Raw genomic sequence first — 20,464 nt, 5'->3', positions numbered from 1 at the left:
AAGTTTACTTTTATGATGGGTTGTATTCCTAGAAAATGTGCAAAAGAATGTAAAGAGAAATCGATTTCCCCATAGCTGTAATTTTATAGTAAGAAAGTTAAATTTTCAAGTAAGAGCATTATGCTTAACATTTTTATAGAAATGACCACATACTACATAAGCATAATCTATTTAACTTATGGTTAAGTGTTATATATGTACTCTGTGCTAGTATTAAAACTTTCTAAAATTAAACAGCATAACCAATTATGAATAAATTGCATTTAAGGTCATATAGATTGTTGCACCAAAATATCTCTAAAAATATCTATCTTCTTTTTATGAAACTATTAGGTTAAAGAGCCTTTTATCAGAATTATAAGATTCGGAATGATATCTAAGCAGATTTTGACAAGTATCTTTCAGAGATGTTGAGGCAAATATGTAAAGCTTTTTATAGTGACTTCTTGAAAAGCTGATTCAAGGAGATATATTTTCCTGTCCTATTTGTCTTGCATGATGTCTCTGTAATAGGTATACAGATAAGTGTTAAGACTCTTGTTCATTGGGGGCGCCTGGGTGGCGCAGTCGGTTAAGCGTCCGACTTCAGCCAGGTCACGATCTCGCGGTCCGTGAGTTTGAGCCCCGCGTCAGGCTCTGGGCTGATGGCTCAGAGCCTGGAGCCTGCTTCCGATTCTGTGTCTCCCTCTCTCTCTGCCCCTCCCCCATTCATGCTCTGTCTCTCTCTGTCCCAAAAATAAATAAACGTTGAAAAAAAAAAAAAAGACTCTTGTTCATTGTAATACCTTAAAGCAATCTCACTGATTTATTGAGCTGTTATCTCATAAGATCAAGCATTTACCTTTCCACCAGCATTGAATAAAGGCATACAGACCTTCAAAATTCAAGAACCAGCATTCCTTATTTTGTTATATTGTTATTCCTTATCTTGTTATATTTTATTATAATGTTATATTTTGTGATAATGTTATTCTTTATTTTGTTATATTTTGTTATAATGTTATATTTTTCTGTCTCACTACAATAGGGATTCATATGTCAAAACCCAAAGATTCTACTTTTATGGTAGCCAAAGGAAAGATACATTTATTAATTAGACCACAAGTCCACAAATCTTGTGTTTGAAGTACTATCTCTAGTCAACAACTTCAAAGTAGGTGTGAGTATTTAGAACTGAAATACATTTTCTCCACAAACAGCAGGATGTATAGTTCCACATAATTTCCTTTCCAAATAATGTCCTTAGAGTGGGACTGCCTAGACAGTCATTCTGATAATGCTTCCATTAACTCCAAACGTATCTGGAAACCTTCTTTAAGCAGTGTTTTCAGATGTAGGTTAATAAAGCAAAAGAAAACCAGTTTCAGTGGGGCACCTGGGTGGCTCAGTTGGTTGAGCACCCGACTTCACACAGATCATGATCTCACGGTTCATGAGTTCAAGCCCAGCTTCGGGCTCTGTGCTTCGGATTCTGTGTCTCCCTCTCTCTATGTCCCTCCCCTGCTCTATCTCTGTGTCTCTCTCTCCATCAAAAATAAACACTAAAAAAAGAAAACTCGTTTCATTAATTTATCATTACAGAGCTCTCTTCCTCCCTAGAAACCTTGTTCTTTTTTCTTTTAATTTCTCCTTTTTTAGTTTTCCCTCCTTCTTCTTTAGCTGCCTGTTCACGTGGATATTCTGAAGAAGACAACCACTTCGCTTCTCCTCCTTCCATGCAAAGTGACCGTGTTATTTAAATTTGGGGCATAAATGATGAGAGTGATGTATTGAGCTTCATACATGACAACCTGAGAAGCTGAGGATTGCTTATATTCAAATCCCTCATAATGACTCTGAAATAATAGACATAACTGCTAGAAAAATAAGGATAAGGAGATTGCCAGAAAGAGGACACATATTTCTCTCCCATTCATTTATTATGTGATAATATTTTCGGTTTCTAATAAAATTCTGTGAGCTCTACTCACAGAGAATTTTCTCAATAAACATAAATTTGTTCAGAGTGTTGTATAGTAATGTTTAATAAGACAAACATTCCAAAAAGTTCCCAAAACATCTAAATTTCACAAGATGTTCATCTCTCAGCTTTTTTTTTTTTTTGGCTACCCCCCTCATAGCAACATTTTTATAGATATGTCAACTAAGGCAAGGGAAACAAAAACCAAAATAAACTCTTGGGACTACATGAAAATAAAAGAGATTTTGAACAGTGAAATAAACCATAAACAAAACAAAAAAGCAATGTACTGAATAGCAGAAGTTATTTGCAAATGATATATCCGATAAAACCCATATATAAGGAATTTCTACATCTCTCAGCTTTATAACCTTATTTCATCTATTTATGGGTTTTGTATGACATATATTAAGACCTAAAATATATGTAGTAAGAAAGAATGAGCTATTTGTGTCTCATATCCCTGGTCATTAAGACTGTAGATTGGGACAGTATTAGAACAACCTATCTATCATTTGATACTTTGTAGCTTGAAGCATTATATGCCATACCAATAACCCAGACTTTTCAGATAATATCAAGCAAAATGTGTAGAAATGGTCTTGGTCTCATGCAGCTTAGCTTTGGTCTGTGTCTTCACCTTTAACGTAAAGTTTAATATTGAGCTAGTAAAAGTAGCAACAAAAATAGAAAGAATAAATTAAGTATATATGGTGTATACAGGAAAAAATTTTGGCTCACCACTGTTTATACTCAAGCAAGTTATTTCACCTCTCTGAGGTTCTATTTATTCACTTGTATTGGAAACTTCCACAAATTTATTAGAAGGTCCAGATGAGGGGAGGCTGGTGGCTCAGTTGGTTAAGCCTCCGACTTTGGTTCATGACATGATCTCATGGTTTGTGGATTTGAGTCCATGTTGAGCTCTGTGCTGACAGCTAGGAGCCTGGAGCCTGTAGATTCTGGAGCCTGGAGCCTTCAGATTCTGTATCCCCCTCCCGCCCCACCTCTCCTCTGCTCACACTCTGTCTCTCTCTCAAAAATGAATAAACATTAAAACTTTTAAAAAAAAGGACCAGATGAGATGCTAAATTGTGAAAGTACCCATGAAATTCTGGTAACCAGAATACAATAGGTATCCAATAGATTTTTAGTGAGTGAAAAAATTTCTATGCCCTTTATTCAGTAATAGGTTTGTGGCCCTGAAATTTATGCACACATTGCCTCAATTGTCACTTCCCCTTTGCCTGTGCATTTATTTATCTCTTAAAAAGATTGACGAATTTTACTCTCATTCACAAATAAAAGTTTTAATATAATAGAAATTTACTTTTATATCTTGGAAAAGATTCATGTATTTATTGTATCTTATTAACAATATATTTACTGAAGTAATGTTTAAGATAAAATATACAATCTCCATTTGGTTGAAAACATCTGTAAAAACTTGATCTAGGTCTAAGAAAGTATCTTGAATTTCAAAGAGGAAACAAGCAAACTCTATCCTTCCTTCCTCTCCCACATTTCTTACACTGCCTCCACCATTACATCCTTGTGACCACAATTATCACAGAAGAAAATTTCCATTGTTCACAAATTTCTTAAACAAATTGTCTGGCTGGTCATTCTGGCCTTTGGAAAAAGCTAGAAAACATAGCTAAAGTCACAATTGAAAACGTATTTTATTTTTAGCTAATCATTGATGAACCACTCTCTCTGCTCATAAGGCGGGAACGGGTCACAGAGTTGCCATGGCGAGATAGTTGGTCACGAAACTCTGAGGCCATGAAATAATACAGAATGGGATCCAAAAGACAACAGAGACTTGCAAGGCATAGACAAAAGGGGTGGAAATACAGTGTGCTTTGGACAATGGGACAACTGCTAATGATGGTTTCCTTCACCATAGTGTAAAAAATAAAGTTAATATGATAAGGAGTGAAGCAGATGAAAAAAACTGCAGCACACATAAAAACCATCCGCAGTGCTTTCTGCCTCTCACTGATTCCTTGGAAAGCCATTGGTGGCTGCCTCAAGGATATAGTAGTTTTCCAGGTACACCATGCAATGATAACTACTGGGAACACAAATCCTGCCAGCTCAGCAACTGTAATCATTCCAACCAAAGCCACAGTATTCATTTTCTTGTAACCAAGATCAGCAAAACAGGACTGATTGTTGTTGGATGAGTAGGTGCTTCTCAGAAGGGGAAATGGCAAGCAGGCTGTTCCCACGATGATCCAGATGGCAGCACTGATGCCTACATCATACCTACGCTTCCAGTCTCTGGCCCTAAAGGGCTGGAGGAGAAAAAAACATCTCTGAAGGCTGATGCACGTCAGGAAACAAATGCTGGCATACATGTTGAGATACTTCAGGTAGAAGCACAGCAGGCAAAGGGCCTTCGGGAAGGGCCAGTGGTGGCTGATGTAATAGTAAATCCGGAGAGGTAAGGAAAGCACATGAGCAAGATCAGCCACAGAGAGGTTGATCATGAAAATGATGGCTTTATTTTTCTTGCTGATGAAGCGGCACAGAACCCACAAGGCTGCACTATTGGCCAAAAGACCAGGGATGAATATGAGGATGTAGGTAGTTGCATAAAGGGAGTTCTGAAATGTCACATTAGTAGCATTGCAGTCAGTCTCAGCATTGCTGGTACTGTTGCTACCCATCTTGAATATTTCAGTATACTCATCAAGGTAAGCCGTGGAATTATAATCCCTCCTTAATGAAAGAAAAAAAAAAAGAATATAATGACTAATAAGTTCTATAGCCAACACCCAGATTCTTTTTTTATACTTAAAGAGAACAAAATATTAAAATTAGAAAAGACTTGTTTACAGATGAAAGAGCAGATGCTCAAGGAAGATATGTAAATGATCCAAGGTCACCTAATGAATCAGTTTGAAAACCATGCAATTGTCCCCAAACTGACCTTTGAGATTGTCTAAATTGTGTCTTGCAGGCAAGGACATCCTGAAATATTTACTCTAGTGGTCTCACCACCACAAAAAAAGTATGGTATTTCAGTCTATTCCTTTTGTATCCAAATTTTTCTTGCCCCAAGGCCTGGTTAATGTGAATACTGCTTACTCATTTACAATTGCAATGATAGAAATCCAACCTCACCATTTATGTCCCCTTTCTTCTCTTTTGTCTACCACCTGGTCCATTGGGTTCTGACTTCCTACCTTGGTACTCTAGCACTTTGAAAATGGCCCTGCCACTTAAGCCTGCATTGCTAATGCTGGCTAAGTTTCAAAACTTTGAGAACACTACCTCCTTATTATTCTATCACAATAGCATAGGTACTTCTTAAAATCTCTTTCTCTCTCTCTTTTGCCTTAGGGTATATTCCAATTTACATGAAAAATATCATTAATGCATGAGTTTATAGGCTGAACTAGGAATTCTCCTTATGTGATCTGGAATTTTCTGCCAGGAATTCTGTACTGGAGTAACATCATGGACATGGCAAATGATTCAAAAGTCACAGTAAACATTGATTAGGGAACCAGCAACATAGACCACAAAATCATTTTTTGGAAACAATTTGAAACTTAATACTTATTTCATTCAAATAGTCACCATAAAGTTTTTAAAAATTTAATTCCCTTAATCTTATTTTATGCTTCAGTGAGGTTTTTATTGTTTGTTATATGTAGAACATGGAGAATATAAAGTAATCTTTAGGACTTCCCAAGGTCTGGTCATGGATTTATGCAAGCTGCCTGCAAATAATAAGAAAGCAACAACTTCATTATTTTACTTTAACACTCTTATAGAATTTTACACTGAAAAGAACCTTTAAAATTATTTAATTCTGCCATCACATAATACATGTAGAAGAAGTAAGGCCAAGAGAGAGGTTTATTAGAGACACAAAGCTAGTAAACAGAAGATCTGGGACTTCAAATGGGAGTACAAGGTGCCTAATACTTATATCCTTACATCCTTCTCTTCATTTGTTTTCCTCTCCAAAACAAATTTTACAAACATAGCTTCTGTTCATATTGCAGGAATGTTTACTGCAATTAGAGCTAAACGTGGAAGAAATAAAGGAGTGAAGTTGTTCCTTAGGTGGAATAGCACTTTTGTTTTTAATTGTTTCTGTTTTAAGTAAGTTTACAAACCAAAAGAGTGGTTTCCTTTTAGATTCTCCTCATAAGGAGCAGAAATCACTTCCTATATCATTTTACGTCTTATTGCAGGGAATAGAAATTTGAATTAAAAACAAAACCCAAGAGCACCTGGGTGGCTCAGTCCATTAAGCAACCAATTTTGGCTCAGGGTATGATCTCAGGGTTCGTTAGTTTGAGCCCCACATTGGCCCCTGTGCTGACAGCTCAGAGCCTGGAGCCTGCTTCAGATTCAGTGGCTCCCTCTCTCTCTGCCCTTCCCCTGTTCTCACTCTGTCTCTTTCTCAAAAATAAATAAACATTAACAACTTAAAAATAAATACACAAATAAAAACAGAACCCCAAACAATTAATTCACATATAAAAGAGAGTCAACATTCTGAGCTACCATTACTCTACCATTACTTTCACTTTCCCTCCCTTAATATTTTATGCTCCCTACTTGGCCTGTGATATCTCCTGAAATGTCATGCAGTCATCTTGCTTATGTATGTATGACTTTGAACAGAAGGTAGAAGGATGTTCACAGGTGAAAAGAGGAAATAATTACCATGATGTGACTATTAGCAATGCACTCCAGAATCTGCAATGAGATTTTTCACATGAATTTATCCAATGTCATTCTCACAGCCATCATAAGAGGTAAGTACTATTATTACTCTCATGTGCAGATGAGAGATGAGGTAATTGAGGTTCAGAAAGATGCAGTAAATTTTCTGAGGTAACAAACCTAGAAAATAGTAAAAATGGGATTATACTATTTTGCCTTACTTTCTCCAAAGTCTATGCTATTTCTACTACACCACTTGCTTCTCCTTGCTTAGGAGGGACTACTTAATAGAATGGGGCTTATGACATCTGGAGGGTACATTATAGAAGAACCTTTCAAATTCCATAGTAAGACTTCATAATATTATAACACTAGGATTACTTTAATTAGGCTAATAAGATATAACAAAACACTTTTCCCCACATATAACACCCATCCATCCTCAACAACCACTTTGATTTCATTATTGGCAATGTTTCTACTATTATCTATTATCCATACAAAAACTGTGAGAAAGCAAGGGAAGATGCATAACGTGCACTACAGTTCCAAGAACTGAGAACATCTCACACCCACCCAAGTCACACTTCCACTTTTGTACTTTATAGACCTGGGTATTTGTTCCTGCTTCACTGGTGTAGAAAGTTTCACTTACTAAAGGGGGATGTTCTATTCACACCTCTGTGTTAAATAACAGAAACCTCTTAAGCCAGAACAGCAAACTAGAGATCAAATTCACACCTTCTTTTTTCTGTGGGTTTTTATGCCTTTGCAATTCAGTTTAATGTGAGCTTAGAGATTTTCATGGTCTGCTTTCCAAAATCTCTTGTCTAGACTGAAGGGAAGATAGGATGGTTTTGCCCCAAATCTGGTGACAATTAAATGTAAAATTCCCAAGGTAGGGTGAAGCTGGGGGAATTTGTTTTGGGCAGGACAGAAATATAAGCTCTCTCAGGGGACATTTAGCTTGCTGTGGACAATCTGTGACACTTCTGAAATTTAAGAAAGGAGAACAACCTAAGAAGCCGCTCACAGAAAAATGCTGAATGGAAGGGCTAAAGTTGGAGTGTGTTCCTTCTCTCTGTCTCTGCTCTTGCCACTGTCTCTGTTTCTCTTTGGTTCTAGCCCTGTTGTTGACTATTTCCAGGTGGCTTGTGCTACCTCTGTTGTCAATTTTTCTCCCCTTCCACCTACACATATCTTTGTTTCCTGTCTCAGAAAAATGTATAATATTGGTGATTCACTCCTGTGTCTGAATTCCCCTTCTCAGTAAGCTCCATGACTCTCCTCCCAGACACTCAACCTGGAGAGTAGGGATTTATCCAACCCATATCACTATATTTCCTCCATATCCAATCAGAAAATGGGGTGATTCTCCCATGTAAAAATCTGTACAATCCATCTACACTTCCACTGTTGCCATCCTAATCTACACTACTGTCATCATTCCTCTTGACTACTAAAACAGATTGATTTACCAGACTCCCTGCACTTCAGTCTTAGCCCCCTGAAGTCCATTCTCCATACTGTGTATAACACTAATATTAATTTTGGCCATGATTTACTGAAAGCTACCATTTATTTGCAGGCTAAGCACTCTTCACATATTATCTCATTAGTCCTCATTGCAGCCCTATGATTATTTCCATATTACTGATGAGGAAACTGAGATGAAAAGAGGTTAAATAAGTTTTGCCAGTCACAAAACTTACATAGTATAGAGGTAGGGTATTAGAATTAGAGCCTATGCTTGTTTCCACACTCTCTTACCTTTGTCCTGGAACTTACTAACCTCTTCTAACACTTTCTATATGGTGGCCCAAATAAACTTTCTTTGATATATGTCATTCTCCTCTATAAAATTCTTTGCTGGCTTTCCACTGTATGAAAGCCAAACTTCTCACCATGGCCTAAAGGCCATAGCTAATATGTCTCCTGTGCCCTTCAACATCACTTTGTTCCATTATCTTACTCATTCTCTATATTTTAACTACACTGAGATGTTTTCAGTTTCTAGAACAAGCCAAACTTTTTTTTTCTGACAACACCCTCTACATATATTTCTTCTGTCTGCGACTATATCCCTCAAGATTTTCATGCCTGGTTCCTTTTAATCTCAGTTTTCAGATCAGAGACTGCCACTGCCAATACTATCTAGGCAGTCCTGCACATCATTATATACTCAAACCATCTGTTCCTTCTCTTCATAGCATCAACATTTGTAATTTAAATGTTTGTTTACTTGTCTATTGGCTTTTTCATCCACTGTGCCATTAGCTTCACTAGCGCCATAACAAGATGTGCTATGTTAATCACCATATAGCCAGAGCAGCTTACTACAGAGCAGCTTGAAGTCCTTATTTGGAAGCCTCAGGCAAAAATGCAAACTCAGATATGTCAACTAATACATTTCTGCTGCCTGATTTCCCTAGGATGTTTTTTTGATTTGGGTTATTATCATCAACATACCTTGCACCTATCCTTTTCAATTCAGAAAATTCATACCTGTAGAAGGTTGAGAGAGAAGCAAACTAATTAATTTAGAAATCACAAGTGGTCAGACATATCCTATGGGTATGAACCAGTACCACCCAAGTTCTCAGAGTATCATTAAGAGCATTATCTGGACCTCAGAAAGAAGCTAGTACTTGTGGCCTTCTTCTAAAAATATTGTAACCCTTTATGTTTCTAGGCTGTCATTCTGCAAAGGGTAAAACTGCCTCATCTAATCAGCAAATAACTTCCTACCCACCTATGCATAGGGACTAAAAGGAGAGTGAGGATGCATCTGCAATCCCCAAAGCTCTCCACTCATTAAAACTAAGCATAAAGGGAAAATGACTCTATTTTTTCCATAGATTTTTGAGAACTCTGGCTGCTTAATCAATATATATTTAATTAACAAAATCTTATAAACTTTGTGCTAGGTTCTGTGGAGAATACAGAATTATCTGCCATAATCTCTGTCCCTGAGAACCTTCTGCTCTGTGTCTCTGAGAAACTTCTGGTCTGGTGGGGGAAATATTTTTAAAATCTCCAACATCATAATCAGTGCATCACAAGAATTGCAGTAAATTACATAGGTGATAACAAATCCTCATATTATCATAGCATCATCCCTATGAAATAAGTGAGACAGATACCAGTAATACCCTTACCATAGTGTTTAACTGACAATGAGATGAATTTAAAAACAATTAAATACCCACTTCAAGCTCACAGGGTAAGAATATGGTGAAAGTGAGACCAGAGGCCAAACTTGTAGGCCTCTTACTCAATGCTCTTTCTACCATATCAGACTGATTTTTTTTGAATTCTGAGAGATAGAGCACCTCAAGCCAGAAGAAATAGCACTTGTGGCATGCCATCTTCATTTTCTTATTGATCTCTTTAGGAACAGGGTTGGAAAGAAAAACAGAGATGGTGACTGAGGAAGAGATAAAGTTAACGTACTTTGCCTGACTTATACACTTTTTTTTTTAATCCTAATACCCTTTTAAGGCTTTGGTGAAGTTTCATCTCTTCAAGAAAGCCTGCACTGGGTATTACCAATACTATTCATCTGGGATTCAGAAATTTATGACTTCATACAGCAAATTAAAATTCTGCTATGAGTATATCCAATATGCTAATTGCTAAGAATGGTAGATTGAGGTGGGAAATTTCAGCGAAATGTAGTGCATGACTGTTGTTCTCAAAATGTTTACAGTCATTTAAGAGAGATAGACATAAGAATAACTAGCCATAATAGATTTTTGAAACATGCCATGAAAGAGAAAACAAAGAAGTTTTTGTGGGAGTAGAAACCAATCCTGCACAGAAGAGGATTGGATGTTCAACTTAAAGATTAAAGTCCATTTTCAACAAACAATTTGGGTGGGCAGGGTACAGGAGAAGAAAGGATGGGGGAAGAATTCCAGCAATGAATAAATAGAATTCAAACATCCCAAACTATAAAAATAAATGACATAGGTAGCAATAATAGGTGTCCTAGTCCAGCTGAAAAACAGTGAGATGGTAGGGAAGGTGGAATGAGAGGTGAGAATGGGAGAAGGGAGTAGAAGGGAAAAGAGACTAAAAAGGTAGATGCAACCCAATCATGGAGAGTTTTAGCAAAAATCTCTAAAGGATTCTGGGAAGACAGTCATATTACCATACTGATGTTTTAAAATAATCACTCTGGCAAAAGTGTAGAAATTGATTGGAAAGATGGGCCATGTCAGACAGGAAATCCGTATCATTTGGGAATTTGTAGAGTGACCAACAGTTTGGTTTACCTAAGACTGAGGGTTTCCTGAGACAGGATTTTCAGGGCTAAAACTGTGAAAGTGCAAGGCGAACAGTATAGTTGATCACCTTATTAGTACAACAGTTGAGGTGAAAACAACAACTCTGAACTTGTTATGGCAGGAATATTAGAATTTCAAGTAAAATTCAGTTATGGAATTGACCAGTTTGGGACATTGTTTGAGGATTCAAAGATAAATTCAGTTATAGAATGTGTGAAATTTTAGAAAGAGATATCAAAGTTTTGCACTTTTCCAAAGCCCTTTCAGATTAGTAGCACATAGCATTCACCTCTCCTGACAATCTGAGCCAATTCACCTCTTCCTTATCCTGGGACTTTTCAAATTTGTACTCTCTGGCTAGCCTTTTCAATTATTGACTCATCAACAGTATAATTATTAAGTTTCACTGCAAATTGTACCATACTAGCATGCATCATACACTCCCAGAGACCTTAAATATTTAAATCCCTCCATTTCTGATGGCCAACCTAGCACCCTCCCTTATCTTACTTCCTTCCTTACTGAGCCTAGATTAAATGGTCAAACCAACTACTCTTACACAAAAAACCTCAACTTCCTTATTCACCATTCTCTTGCTGTATGAGACTGGCAATGTCTTAATTGAAGATCAAGTCCACAATCCGTGTTCTTTTTTTACTATCCAATCTGCTGAATGCTCCTATTAAAAATACTAGGATCTATTTGGAGTGCAAAAACTAGAAATTTATGACTCTAGCCTAAGACTTTTTGCTTCAGCCTTTCTTTGCACACCAGTGATTACTATCTTCTTTCATTTCCATGGTGGCCATTCAACAGCTTCACAACTTTACTAAAGTTTCTTCTCTCCTACTCTCCCATCTACCACCTTTCCCAGCAGAGACTTTGTTAAGGTTTTTATTTAAATTCAAGTTCATTAACAAAGTGTAATATTAGTTTCAGGTGCACAGTATAGTGATTCAACACTTCCATACAATACCCAGTCTTTTTTTTGTTTTGCCTCTCTCTTTTGTTCCCTTTGCTCATTTGTTTCTTAAATTCTACATATGAGTGAAATCATATGGTATTTGTCTTTCTCTGACTGATTTTGATTGGCATTATACTCTCTAACTCCATTCATGTCATGTCATTGCAAATGGAAAGATTTCATTCTATTTTTATAGCTGAATAATATTCCATTATATATATATATATATATAATATATATATATTATATATATATATATATATATATTATATATGCCACTTCTTTATCCATTCATGAGTCGATGAACATTTGGGCTGTTTCCATAATTAGGCTATGGTAGATAATTTTGCTGTAAACATCTGTAAACATATATCCCTTTGAATTATGTTTGTATTCTTTGGGTAAATATCTACTAATATAATTGCTGGGTCATAAGGTAGTTTTTTAAAAAAAAAAACAAAAACTTTTTGAGAAACCTCCATGTTGTTTTCCAGAGTGGCTGCACCAGTTTGCATTCCCACAAACTGTTCAGCAGAGTCTTAACTTCTTAAATCACAGACAACGTTGAGGTTGTTGGATGAGAAGAAACTCAATTTCATCTACTGTCTCCTCCCAACACATAATCTTATATACTACTGCATCTTTCTTCCCAACACAGCTACTTTTCTCGTTGCTCAAGATGAATTACCATGCTCTCAATTCATTTTAGGGGTGCCTAGGTGGCTCAGTCAGTTAAGCATCTGACTTGGGCTCAGGTCATGATCTCATGGTTCATGAGTTCGAGCCCCACGTCGGGCTCTATGCTGACAGTTCAGAGCCTGAAGCCTGTTTCGGACTCTGTGTCTCCCTCTCTCTCTCTGTCCTTTGAGCCCCCCTCAAAAGTAAATAAACGTTAAAAATTAATTCATTTTATATCTCTCAAGATCCTCTTTCATTAATTGCTCCCATTTATTCTAGATCATCATCCTTTCCTTCACTCTCAGTTAGATCTGTGTCATCAAGTCTCACCAACCCCCAAAATAATTCTTCTCTTCTATATGCATCTTATTCTAGCTATTTGTTACTTTTTTTAATCTTTTAAAATAAACTCCTAATAGTTGTTTACCCTTGTTGTTTCCTTTTCCTCACTTTATATCCATTCTTTATGCACTCGAAGGTGGTGTATATGCCCTCAGAACCTCACTGAAACTGCTTTAGCAAAAGTGACAAGTGACCACCACATTGCTAAATCATGCAGGGCTTCTTTGCTGCCCTTGATACAGTCTGACCACTTCCATCTTTTTGCAAAGTTCTCTTCCTTTGGCTTTCAAACAATGATTTTTTAATTCTCTTAACTTCTTGTTCATTTACACTGAGTTTCCATCATGGTTTATTTAATTTTTTCACATCCTTCAGCTGTTTGCTTTCCCTAGGTCTGCCTCTTCTCTTCTTATTCATCACCTTAATGCTGAGTAACATCACCTACTTTAATGGCTTAAGTTACCACCCATATTCTGATGACTTTCATATCTCTATGTCCAGGACTGGCCTATCCTAAGATATAAACCCATTTTGTCCAGCGTCCAGCTGAAAATTCACATATGAATGTCTCCCAGGCATCTCAAAATGAATATGTCCAAAACAAAAGTCATCATATTCCCTGAACGTTTACTTATACACCACTATCAGAATTCTTAGAATAATCCTAGAGTCTTTCTTCTCTCTCTTTCAATCAACCAAGTTTTCTCTCCCTCCCTGTCACACTCTCTCTTCTTTCTCTGGATTATTGAAACATTCATTAACTGATCTACCTCCCTCAAGGATTGCCCTGTTAAAAATTATTATCTACTATGGTATCAAAATGATGTATAAAAATGCAAATTTTGGCTACCATGTCACCATAGGAATTGCTTTAATAATACACTCATTGCATTATATCAAATGTTTCCATTTTTTTCTGTATTTCTTACTAAACCATGAGAATTTTGAAGACTAAAACCACATATTAATCATTTTTAAATCTCCAGAATCTAGCAGAATGATTGGCACATAGTCATTAAGTCAATATTTTGACTGAAAAAAATATACTGCTTTGTAACAACTCTTATATTGTGTAACTATTTATGAATCTCTCCACACAGACGGTTAGGCATGCAATAAGTTTATACACATTGGTTTGTAAAGACAAGATTATGGAGAATAGGCACAGTTATGGTCTCCTCTACTACTGAATATATGGTCAAAGCAAGGAAAATAAGGTTGGAATCTAATAAACTAAATTTATTTGTTAAATAAATTTAAACAAATTTATCTTTCTAACTCTATAACAAGGCTAAACATATAGCACTAGTAAACCAATTGCTGTTAACCGGCCCATGTAGGGATTAATCCCAAGGGCTTAATCTCATTGTTGTTGCATAATCAAGTCATCTAACCAAAACCACACTGACAATAAATTCCAGGTAAATTATAACCTGTGAAAATGCCACATCCTCAGCATATACTTCAGCCCTTAGCTCTGTAGTTGTGAACCACTTAGAAATAAGAACAGAATTTTTAGTGCCTCCAATACCAGCATTATAGAAGTAAATGCCCTTGGTCACTCCAGTGTGCAGTGCTATGTCCAAGGTACATGCTGCTTAAACCAAAATCCAGGACCATGATGACAGATGCCTCTTCTCTTGAAAGAGGAATATGATGATAGAAGCTAAACCCTAATGGGAACTTTCTTCCTGGATCTTATCTCAAAGGTCAATATTTTACTCTCTCTCAACTCTAATCTTTCCCATGCACTGGGAAACCCTATTCTGACTTCCTCCTTTGTACATTTATAATACCCTTATAAGGACTTATAGCCTGCACTATAAGAATGTAGTCTTTCTGAGGGAGGACTCTGTATCTTAGACTTTTATGTTATTCACTTGTCTTAGCAGACGGTTAGGTATGCAATAAGTTTATACACATTGGTTTGTAAAGACAAGAGTATGGAGAATAGGCACAGTTATGGTCTCCTCTACTACTGAATATATGGTCAAAGCAAGGAAAATAAGGTTAGAGTCTAATAAAGATGGACATCTGAGAGTTCCAAAGCGTGCAATTCTGGATTTTTATTTAAAATCCAACAGGATTTTAAGCTTAAGTAAGAATATGGTCATTAAACATTCTTTTTATGGAAATGAAGAGAAATGGTCTGTTGTCTCAGAACATAAAGGTATGTTGGGTCTTTAAATATAACTCAATGGAGCTGAATCCAAAAACTTAGGAGCTGCCAATAACATGTAACCAAAAGTAGTTTTGCATCCCAACCATCTCAATGCTGTGGTTTCACAATGGTAGAGCCAATGTAACTTATATTATTATGTCATCAGAATTCATACCAGACTTCTAAGTTTCAGTGAAATGCTAAATCCAAGAAGTTTTCGCATGCATCCTGTCAGTCACTATCCGAGTACTATTCATGTTACCTCATCCTTGTAAGAGCTCTGAGTTAATTACTATTATACCTTTTAGAGATCAGAAAATGTAGGCTCAACAGGATTAAGTTTATTAAAGTCACAGCTATTATGATTTCAGTTGTAAATGTAATTTATGAGCAAAGAAAGCTAAAATTATAATACAAACAACTTTTTTCACAAAAAGATATTTTAAGTTGCATTTCTATGAATAAGAGTGCCCATCAAATATATAAGGCTGTTATTCTCAATTCTAGTTCTAGTGCTTTTTTTTATATCTACGCATAGATGGCAAATGACTGCCCACCAGGTGTCATCATAGTATTGCATCAAAACGAGGGATCTTTATGAAGATTTGCCTATGAACCCAAACCATAATAGATCTGTGAATAGAGTACTAGAACAGTTTCTTTATAACAGTAGTGATATGAATGTGACAATATTTGCCCTAGGTTGGGAAAGACTTAAAAGCATTAGTATATATTGAAAAAGAGCACTGGATTTGGAGCTAAGACATGTGGGTCCTAGTAACTATTCAAATGTTCTTTGTGTTGCCCTGCTAAGCCTTTTCCTTTCTGTGGTTTTCATTTCCTTCATTATTAAAATATGACAACTTTAACTGGATGATTTTAACTCCCAGCCCTAACTTGCCATGATTTTATGAGCATGGTTCCTCTCAACCCCTGTATCTAAATAATACTACCAGCACTGCCACTGTCATCATTAATGCAGCAACCACCATCTCAACCCACCTACTGATTTATACTTTGCAAACCATTATTGCACCAATAATTGCTGTTAATCATTAGTAAAGGTATAGGTTGTGAATAACCTGGTCAGTGAATATTATCTCTATCTTAAGGATCAGAAAAATGAGGCTCAGAGAAATGACCTTATTTACCTGAATACATAAAGTTAGCATGTGGCAGAGTGAGGAAAGTGAAACCAAGGTTTCCAGTACTAAGGTGACTGCTCTTCCTGTACAACACTACAAATCTTCACTGTGTCGGTCCTCCCCCTCTTTCCACCCCTTATCATTAAGTCACTAATACTGTTAAGTGAGCATGTTTATAAAATTTGTTTCTTCTATTTTCTTTGACAATAGGGCCAGTATGTGAGGTTGCCATCTTTGGAGAACAAGGGAAAATTAAATAAGGAATGGTTTCTGAAGGGGGTTCCCTCCCACTCTCTAGGGGGCAACCTTTACAAGCCACTTGGAAACCTAACTTGCTTTGTCTTACTTTACCTTTTCCTTCTTTAAACCTTAAAAGTCTCACATTTATTACCTATGCCAGTCTGACCCATATGACCATGGTGTCCTTTGTTCAATCACTCACAGTCACAGCTGAAGAAGAATAACTTGAATTTGGAACCCTGTTATCTCCTGAATTGATTAGAATCAACTCTAAATTACCCACTTGACATCAGAAACACTAAGCTTTGTATATATCCTGTAAGTCTAGACATTTTTTTCTATAAATTAGAAGAAGTGAAAATTATTTTCATCCCTAAAATGAATTAAAGTAACTACACTATTGACAAACAAATCTTAAATGTTTGAATTTAACTGTCATTCATGCATCTGTATTATATTTTTAATCATTTGGGAAAGATGCTTAACTATATATCACTTTTGCAGTTGCAGTATTTTGGAGGTAGCAGGAATCAGGTTCTTTGGGCAGAACTAGGGTCATATCTTAACTCAGTTATCAGCTGACTAGCCTGAAATGTCTTAATTCATATTCGTGGGCTTCAGTTTCTTCATTTATAAAAGTAAGATCATAGTCCCTGCAACATAGATTGTTGTGAAGATTAAATGGAAAATGTACATGAAATGACCTATTTCCATGTCTGGTACACAGTAGAAATTAAATAAATGGTAGTTCATTTCCCCTTTACTTGTATAGAAAGTAATCTCCATGGGTTTTTGGTTAGATACTGTACTTTTATGGGTTTAGAAAATCCCCAAAAATGTATAGTTGTGAGAGACGGCTAACAGAGCTAAAATAAAATTTCTTAAAGTAGAAGGCTGGAAAGCATGTGTTATTTTAAAAAAGAATATCCCTTATTATAGTAAATATATTTGTAAATCAAAATCATTGTTCTTATAATACAAACTGTTGAAAATACAGATCTACACAATATTCGTGGCTGTTGAGCATGCAGTATTTGGAAAATGTCAGTGTAAAGGGGCAGGTTTTTCTAGGAGTCCATTGGGGCGCCTGCGTGGCTCAGTCGGTTAAGCGGCGGACTTCGGCTCAGGTCATGATGTCACAGTCCGTGAGTTCGAGCCCTGCGTTGGGCTATGTGCTGACAGCTCAGAGCCTGGACCCTGTTTCAGATTCTGTGTCTCCCTCTCTCTGACCCTCCCCTGTTCATGCTCTGTCTCTCCCTGTCTCAAAAATAAATAAAACGCTAAAAAAATTAAAAAAAAAACATCTCTAAGAGTCCAGGGTCTGGTTCCTAGGGACAGAAGTCCATAATAACCTTGTAGTGACATTTTTATGTTTCTCAAAGGATACTTTGGTCTTAAAAGATTGAGTAATACTGATTGGGTGACAATATCATTGTGGAAGTCAGATTTAAGGCCTAGTTCGCTTGTTGTGTTTTTCATTAAAAAAGGAAATTAATTACAAAAAAATTTGCCTGTGGTCTAAAAGTTGAAGTTCTCACGATAACATTATTCTGAATGAAATATAATAGTCCTTGACAAAGTTTACTGGGTTCCATTTATGATCTAGATTATATTTCCAGAAAGTCCCCTCTAATGAAATTTTCATGTTACGGCCCTGTTATTTACCACTTAATGATATGTCACTTTTCTCAGGTACCTAGGAGCCTAGAGTCAAATCATTGCATTGTTATGAAGGAAAGTAAAGACCATCTGTTCTAAGCTCTTCCCTTTATTACAAGTGAGAATATTGAGACCTACACAAATGAAGCAACTTGACCAAGGCCACGCAGCGAGTCATTGGCAGAACTTGAGTTAGGACCAAGTCTTTTTGATTCTGTGTTTATTGATCCACCTACTCCATCACTCTTCCTGTGATGCATGCAAACCAATACTAAGTAAAAACTTCCTTGCAAAATAATTTGACCTCAATGTAAGGAAACTTCTTGACCAAAAGTTTTTAAGTAAAGCAGACTCTCTGCCAGTCATTGTCCTGATTGTTGGGCCTCTTAGAGTGGTTTTGCAACAGACAGCTCTGTCCTCTTTGCTTGAGCTGTGACTGAAGGGTATAGACTTCCCTGCCTATTAGGGTATCATTTGAGTTATCCCAAACATAACTAGCCATGAAAAGCCAACAGAAATCACCCAGAAGTATGATCACCCATTTTTCAGTCTTATGCTCCACCACTTCCAGGGTTTGAGCAGTCTGTACAACATGAATTAACAACTTTCCTAGTTGAACCCCAATAAGAACTGCTTTTAACCAAAGGAGGACCTTTGTTCAACAAGAATCATGGCAAAGACCATTACCTTGAATGCATTACCTGATTCTTAGTTCAGGCCTTTTTCCACCTCAGTATACCAGCATATCACCTATTTCAGCACTGAATAATTTTACTGTGTAACAATTGCTAAATGATAAGCTACTCAGTTAATAGAAATGGCAGTGACACCCTCCATCCATTTAAGCAATCAAAATAAAAATGTTCCCACTGACAGGACTTAGGGACTGAGACTACTCCCCACCAAAAGCACAACAAAGTTTATTATTCTATCCACAATGATCCTGGTACCAAAAAGCATGGCACAATCCACCCTTAAGGACTCCCCAGCAGAAGTTTCCTTTTGACTCAGTCATCTTGGCTCAGAACCAAAGAGGTTTCTACTACTCAGAGTAATAAGAACAATAATCACTTAAAAGATAGGTGCCTCTCCTTTGGGTTCTTCTATACAGAAGGGCTAGAGTTAACAAAGCAACTTTTAAAGGATTAAGAAACATCCCTGAGCACACTCTGAAATCATGTGTATTTACTTTCACATTTATCCGAAATCAAGTGTCTATTTCACTGACTCTCAGTTTTCCCATCTGTATTATGAAAGATTTGAATCATTAAGAGCTCTTTCAATTCCAAAGTCCATGATCTTTCTTTCCTTCTATCATGAAAAAACTTGCTATTTGTGTATATGAAAAACTAAACTTAACAAAATAAGGACCTAATACATAAAACTTTTTTTCATTATGAAATTGTATAAATTACACAAAACAAATATTCAAGTACTCTTTTTTGAGTTTAAAATGTCAAGTTGTCTCAATGAGTCTCACTTAACACAGTTTTATCAACACTTTGTGCTCTCTTCCCTGGTTGATGGAGAACCACAGAGCCCTTAGAAAAAGTGAGCTGCATCACATACTCCATGCTCCTCAAGAATGGTGGGGTACTTGATAGCATTGCCCCTGACTTTGTACTCTAGTCAGGCTCAAGGGCAAGCACGATTGATCTTGCTGTAAGAAATTTGAAATGAGAAACCAGTGGCCATTTTCACGTTGGACACTGGTCCCACATCTGTCTCTATCCTGGATCTTCATGCCCTCACCAATATTCCCACATGGAACCACCAATTCCAAGATACTAGGCTGTAACTTACCCTGGAGCCTTGTCGGGATTAGCACTCCTGTTTCTTTGCAGGGAGTTGGGAGTGAAAAAGCCTAACTCTGGGCGGCACAGATTCTGCTGATAACTGAAAAATTTGTTGTTGAAAGAGGAAGTTGAGTTCATTTGGTGTCTCACCACAGAAACCTTATTTGTACAGACCAAAGGTAAGTCCCTTGAGCAGATGACAGTACTTAAGTTTTATTTCATTTTTATTTCATTTAACAGATAAATTCAAAGAGTATGGAGTCAAAGCCTGTACAAAATCAAACCATAGCTGCATACAGCCTTCCTTACTGTCCCTCACCCTATCTCTTTCCAACACAACTCACATGTCTATTTGTCTCATTAGAATCTCCATGGAAAGATAGGATTTTGGTGCAAAATTTGAAGACAGTTTGCTTTGAAAAAGAAAGCTGCAACTCCTTCAATCCTGAGGACATAAGGTGAAAAAACCTCAAGAACAGCAGTTGAAGTACCTTTGCTTAAAAGGTTCCCTCCACATGGAGTGCTTTTCCCTCAACCT

General features: G+C 36.7%; 1 protein-coding gene across 2 annotated transcripts; it reads right to left on the bottom strand.

The window, feature by feature from the left end:
- Positions 1–3,254: 3,254 nt before the first annotated feature.
- Positions 3,255–20,024, bottom strand: LOC115507446 (putative P2Y purinoceptor 10). Of its 2 annotated transcripts, none has more exons than XM_030305796.1 (2): positions 19,934–20,024; positions 3,255–4,687 (listed from the first exon to the last, which is right to left on the bottom strand). In XM_030305796.1, exon 2 carries the CDS (start codon positions 4,633–4,635, stop codon positions 3,649–3,651), a length of 987 nt encoding a protein of 328 aa, XP_030161656.1. In that variant the 5' UTR covers positions 4,636–4,687; positions 19,934–20,024; the 3' UTR covers positions 3,255–3,648. The 2 variants fall into 2 exon arrangements, with proteins under 2 accessions (XP_030161656.1, XP_030161655.1); XM_030305795.1 differs by lacking the exon at positions 19,934–20,024 and adding an exon at positions 6,653–6,804.
- Positions 20,025–20,464: the final 440 nt, after the last annotated feature.

Source organism: Lynx canadensis, chromosome X (assembly GCF_007474595.2).
Source record: "Lynx canadensis isolate LIC74 chromosome X, mLynCan4.pri.v2, whole genome shotgun sequence".
NCBI classification, from domain to species: domain Eukaryota; kingdom Metazoa; phylum Chordata; class Mammalia; order Carnivora; family Felidae; genus Lynx; species Lynx canadensis.
Note: the sequence above shows the minus strand (reverse complement) of the source record. Positions and strands in the feature narration are given on the sequence as shown.

Bases quoted from the DNA above. Each gene is read 5' to 3' on its own strand.
- LOC115507446 (XM_030305796.1), bottom strand. From the start codon at position 4,635: ATGGGTAGCAACAGTACCAGCAATGCTGAGACTGACTGCAATGCTACT.